At 38.7% G+C, this 6,009-nt stretch overlaps 1 protein-coding gene across 1 annotated transcript in view; it reads left to right on the top strand.

Annotated features, from left to right (window-relative positions):
- AQR (aquarius intron-binding spliceosomal factor) overlaps window positions 1-3,570 on the top strand; it is a 100,278-nt gene extending 96,708 nt beyond the window's left edge. The window contains exons 31-32 of the mRNA XM_012649118.1: window positions 232-345; window positions 3,064-3,570. Of these exons, the coding sequence (XP_012504572.1) occupies window positions 232-345; window positions 3,064-3,405 (456 nt within the window). The 3' untranslated portion in view covers window positions 3,406-3,570. The remainder of the gene's footprint in view (window positions 1-231; window positions 346-3,063) is intronic.
- Window positions 3,571-6,009: the final 2,439 nt, after the last annotated feature.

The raw sequence follows: 6,009 nt of genomic DNA, 5'->3' as shown, positions 1-6,009 counted from the left end.
TGCATTAGTTAGTAGACAAAAACCCATATTTTACTTACTAGCCCAAAATTGTATTAAAAACTTGTGACTCTTAGTTGTCCTAGACTCTAGCTTTCTCAATTTAAACAGACTTGCTACTCTTCATGAAGTCCTTATTGGACTCTTACACTTGCATCTAATGGGCTTATATTGAAATGTTAGCTTCTAGGATTTTTTCATTAGATACTTAACTTTCTTTTTGCCTTCATTTAGAATGGAGAGAGACCATCTCATGAAGTACAGATAATAAAGAATATGCCCCAGATGGCAAACTTTGTATACAACATGTATATGCATTTAATACAGACGACACATCATTATCATCAGGTGAGTTTTCTTAAAATTGGCTGTTATTTTCCTTGCTATTGACATAATCTCTTTTGTAGAATAAATCTTTAAAGTACCTAATTCCTTATGGGAAACCAATTTAACTAAAGTAGGTGGTTATTATTTATGCAACATTCATATTTTTTAAGCATCTTCACACAAATAGAATTTAACACCAATATACATGTTTAAAGTATACGATTTGATATGTTCTGACAAAGGTATACACCTGGGAAGCTATCACCAGAGTCAAGATAAACAACATATCCATTATCCCAGAGAGTTTTTCTCATGCCCCTTGGTAATCCCTCCTTGCCTTTCATTAGGTCCCTTTTCACCTTCCCCAGGCAACCAGGGATCTGCTTTCTGTCACTGTAGATTGGTCTCCATTTATATAAGTGACATCATACAATATGTTGTGGTTTTTTTTCAGGCTATTACTCAGCATAATTAATTCGAGATTCATTCATTTTGTTGTGTTCTTTCTTTTTTATTGCTGAGTAAGTAGTCCATTGTGTGGATCTACCATGGTTCAGCCATTCACATGTTGAGGGACATTTGGGTTGTTTTCAGTTTTGACTATTACAAATAAAGCTGCTGTGAGCATTCTCGTACAAGTGTTTACATTTTCTCTTGGGTAAACACCTAGGAGTGGAAAAGCAGGATAATATGTTAAAGATATATTTAACTTTTTAAGAAACTACCAACCTGTTTTTCAAAGTGATTGTTCCACTTCAGCAGCATGAGAGTCCTAGTTGGTCCACATCATCACGCACACTTGATGTAGTAGGTCCTTTTTTCGTTTTGGCTGTGCCTTTTTGTTGTTGTTTTTTGAGACAGAGTCTTACTCCGTTGCCCTCAGTAGAGTGCCGTGGCGTCAGCCTAGCTCACAGCAACGTCAAACTCCTGGGCTCAAGAAATCCTCCTGCCTCAGCCTCCCAGGTAGCTGGGACTACGGGCACGTGCCACCATGCCCGACTAATTTTTTCTATATATTTTTAGTTGTCCGGCTAATTTCTTTCCATTTTTGGTAGAGACGGGGTCTCGCTCTTGCTCAGGCTGGTCTCGAACTCCTGACTCAAGTGATCCTCCTGCCTCGGTCTCCCAGAGTGAGGATTACAGGCATGAGCCACCATTCCCAGCCCATATTTTGGCTGTTGTAATAGGCATATAGTGGTTTCAATGTAGTTTTCATTTTCATTTCCCAAATGTCTAATAATGAACATCTTTTCATGTGGTTATTTGCCATCTGCATATCATTTTGGGGGATGTGTCTGCCCAGGTCTCTTGTTCGTTTTTTTACTGAGTTATATGTTTTACTGTGTTTTAAGAGGTTTTTATTTATTCTCACTACAAGTCCTTTATCAGGTGTGTGTTTTATAAATATTTTCTTTTAGTCTGTGACTTTTTCCCCCCATTTTTTAAGTGTCTTTCAAAGAGCAGAAGTTTTAAATTTTGTTGAAGTTCAATGTATCAAATTGTTCTTTTGTGATTTATACATTTTGTGTCCTAAAAATACCTAACCTAACTCAGTTACAAAGATTTTTTTTCCTAGAAATTATATAGTTTTAGGTTTGATATTTAGAGGTATGATACATTTTTGAGTTCGTTTTTTCATATGGTACAAGAGGCGAGTTTTATTTATTTGCATGTGGATATCCAGTTGCTTCAGCACCATTTCCTGAGTAGACTGTTCTTTCTCTGTTGGATTGCTTGTCATCTGAGTCAAGAAATCAGTTGACCACATATATGAGGCTATTTCTGGGCTCTCTATTCTGTTCCATTTTCTGTGTATCTGTCCCTTTGCCATTATCACAACTCCTTGATTATAGTAGCTTTATAGTAAATCTTGAAGTTAGATAATGTAAGTCCTTTAGCTTTGTTCTTCTTTTTCAAAATTGTTTTAGCTATTCTAGTTCCTTTGCTTTTCTATAGACATTTCAGAATCAGCTGGTCAGTTTCTACCCCAGAAAGCATGCTGCAATTTTTAAAAGGATGTTTTGAGGAGTAGGATTATTTAGAATCCATTTGGGAAGATTAACATCTTAACAACATTATCTTCCCTTTTACGAATATATCTCTCCATTTATTTAGATCTTCATTGAAGTCTCTCATCAGTATTTTGTAGTTTTCAGCATACAAACCTTACACATATTCTGTTAGCATTTTTGCTAAGTATTTTATATTTTTTGCTGCTATTGTGAATGGTACTTTAAAAATTATTTTAATTTCCAGCAAGATAAACAGAGTCCCTGAGGAGAAAAGCCCCTAGACTGCCATGGAGTAGAGAGGGAAGGCTAAGCACACAGAGTTGCTCCAGTTTTCTGGTTGAATGGGACAGAAGCCTGTGCCCTGCTGCTCCCTTCCTGCCATGGCCTTGCCTCAGGCTTACTTCCTCTCTACCCGTCCCAGGGCTCCTTGACTGAAGTTGGCCCTTTCTGCGTTGTTACTGCAATCAGTCCTACTCAGCCACTTCTTTTCACAGAAGTGTCGCAGCAGATTCTTGATTATTAATATGTGACATCTATGTAGGTGTCAGCAGAACCTAGGCTGTTGTCATCAGAGGTGTTATATCTGTAAAACGGCCAGCAGTGTTTTGGAGCACTCTAGAGTGAATAGTATCTTTTAAGAAGATGATGTTAATGTGAGAGCTTAGCTTTATAAGCCACAGTGTTTTTCATTTGAGTTCATATTGGTGTTATCTCTTTTTTTTATTAGACTTTATTACAACTACCACCTGCTATGGTAGAAGAAGGTGAAGAAGTTCCAAATCAAGAAACAGAATTGGAAACAGAAGAAGAGGCCACGACTGCTCAAGCTGACATCATACCCAGTCCAACAGATGCCAGCTCCAGCTCCAGTGAAGAAACCCCAGACTTTGGGTCTGACACCACCCCCAGTCATACTGAGACCACCACCAGTGAGACAGGAGCCAGTTCCAATCCAGACACCACCCCTGCTCTACCCGAGATCACCACCACTGTGGCAGGACCTGTAACTGCACCAGCAGAGGCTAACACACCTCAGGATGCCACATCTGCCCCAGCGGAGACCAAGTAGTCAAACTGTAGTCCTCTTACGGAGGACATGGCATTCATAAAATCTAAGTAAACTTATGTTTTGTATTTTATAGTTACTTCTGCCATTTTAATGGCACTAATTAATGTTCAGTCCTTATTTTTATTAACTGATTTCAGTGTCTTGGATATATTAAAAATAGTTGTATGTTTATGAACAACTCCAATTTCCTTTGTTTAGTCTGAAGGACAAATAACCATTCCTCTGATATTTGATCACCCAGTGCATGTATCTGTAATGTTGCCTACATTAACATAATTTTCTGTAGAATACACAACACATACTTCACATTTTTAGTGAGTTTCTCTAAAGAAGAGGACAGAATACACTGGAATTAACCATAAATGCCCTTAAGCAAGTGTCCAAATTGGGGAGGAAATTATTTCTTCTATCATACTGTCAGATGCTCAAGTTCTGTTTCCTTTTTTCTTATTTTTATTTGCGTCTTCCTTGATTTAAAGACATTAACAGCCGTAAGATCTAGGTTTCTCCAATTTGTCGAAAAGGTTACATGCATTTCCTTTTCCAAAATCTCAGAATGTATTAAAATCACCTAGGGTGTCTGTTTATATGTAGGGCCCACCTCAGATCTAATGAATGAGAATCTTGGGGTTAAGGCCCTGGAATCTGTATTTTAACAGGTTCTCCACACCAGTAGTGTTTCAGTTGTTGGCAGAGTGGCATCAGACAAGGCTGGTGAGGCTGAGCCAGGATTTGTCATTCAGCTAAATAGGAAGAATTTGACAAATTGATCTGGGCAGGAAGCAGGATCCAGCTGGGCAATAAGAGTCAGCAAACTTAACTCCTGTGTATGGGGTAAAATCTTCCCACTGCAGAGGTTCTGAATTTTCTGCCCTGTTTAGTTTTCTCGGTAGATAACCAATCACAAGGAGACCTTCAGGGGAAATGTGCTCCAAATACGAGAGGACAGAGGTCCTAGGACCTTGCTACTCAAGTGTGGTTGGTGAGCCAGCAACATCAATGTCGTATTGAAGTTTGTTAGAAGTACGGAGGTTTGAGCTCTACTCCAGACGTATTAAATCTTAAATCTGCATTGCAACCAAGTCCCCAGGTGATTCATATGCTTTTGTAGTTTGAGGATCACTGCACTGAGATTACTGTGTTGTCCTCACATGGATGAGGCTATAATGGTAGAATTAACACTGAGTGTGACTAATGTTTTCTGACAAGGGACCTGTGTTTATAAGGTCCCTGGGCATGGTGCCCAGAGCTGAAAAAAAGAGATGGGTATGTGTGTGTGAGGGGAGGGAAAAATTGCCCACTAATTCTCCCTCCCCCATTTTGATCATCCGTTAGAGTGGCTAAGGGGGAGCATTGCCCCAAAGTATCCCCTCTAATGCATCTACCTGTGGGCTTGACCACATCCAAGAAATCCTTGAAGAAATAAGCAAGGACTGCACGCTATCACTGAAATCTTCATGGTCCTGACATTTTGAAGGAATGATTAATTCATAAGGAAATTGAAGCCAGGAAGTCATGTCATCTATATTTTTGAGTGACTGGTGTTTGCTCAACTATCAGGCTGTGGTAGATGTGGTACAGACTCTCATCTTCCTTGTCTTACTGCATCAGAACACTTGTGTGAACGTCAGGGGAGGAGGGGGAAATGAAAGTGACACGACGACGAGGGGAGTGAAATGTCGGAAACAATGCTAGGAAACCCAGGTCTGTTTGTTAGCAGAGTAAGGATCAAGCCAGATAGTCTGTTACATAATGTCTCTGGTAAAAGATTTTGAAAGCAGGTGCTGTGGGCATCTACATGGGGAATAGCACTCACAGAATTATTTTCATTTGTGAATATATGGTATCAGGCTAAGCAAAGGAAAGAAGCTTTACTGTATTACCTTCTTTCCTGGAAAAGATTGATTTTTCTCTCTGCCCTTAGGGGATAATGAATTATGATACCTGCAACCAAAATAAGCAAGCTGTTAAGCTGCTTTCTCATTAACTGTTTTCCAAACACTATACATCACTCTTGTCTAGCTGGGTGATCATACTTTTTTCTTTGCTGCTTGATTTTCTGTCACACTAAAAAGTAAATTTAAGTAGAAGACGGGTAAGTCTTTTGTGTTTGTCAAACGAATTAAAAAAGGGATGATGGTAGTGGGACTGGAATTATTTTAAATTGTTTATTCCTTAGAAAGGCCGGTGAGTTGCAGTTGACGATAGAATCGTGGAATTTTTAAAGAAATTTAAGATCTACTCTTATTTTAAATAATGAGGGAACAGAATCATTGAGACTTAACCAGAGTGGCAATTGTGGGAGAGTAAGATAGAACCCAAGTCCAATCCTAGGGCAGTATTTTGTTTGTTTTTTCAGTCGAGCATACATGAGAGATTGCTTCACAAATTCAGGAGTTTTCTATTTAATTTGGGATTGGTCCAGACACAGGTACTAGCCATGTAACTATTTCAGATTAGTGTTCCCATTGCTCTCCATCCTGTTTTTCATATCTGAATATGTCATGATTTTGAAATCTATTTTTAAAGAAAACCAAAAAGATGCATGCCAAGAAAATGAGCATGAAATGAAGCAATTCAAGTATTTAGAGGGGTTTTTTTTTC

Source organism: Propithecus coquereli, unplaced genomic scaffold (assembly GCF_000956105.1).
Source record: "Propithecus coquereli isolate 6110/MARCELLA unplaced genomic scaffold, Pcoq_1.0 Scaffold3, whole genome shotgun sequence".
Lineage (NCBI taxonomy): Eukaryota > Metazoa > Chordata > Mammalia > Primates > Indriidae > Propithecus > Propithecus coquereli.
Note: the sequence above shows the minus strand (reverse complement) of the source record. Positions and strands in the feature narration are given on the sequence as shown.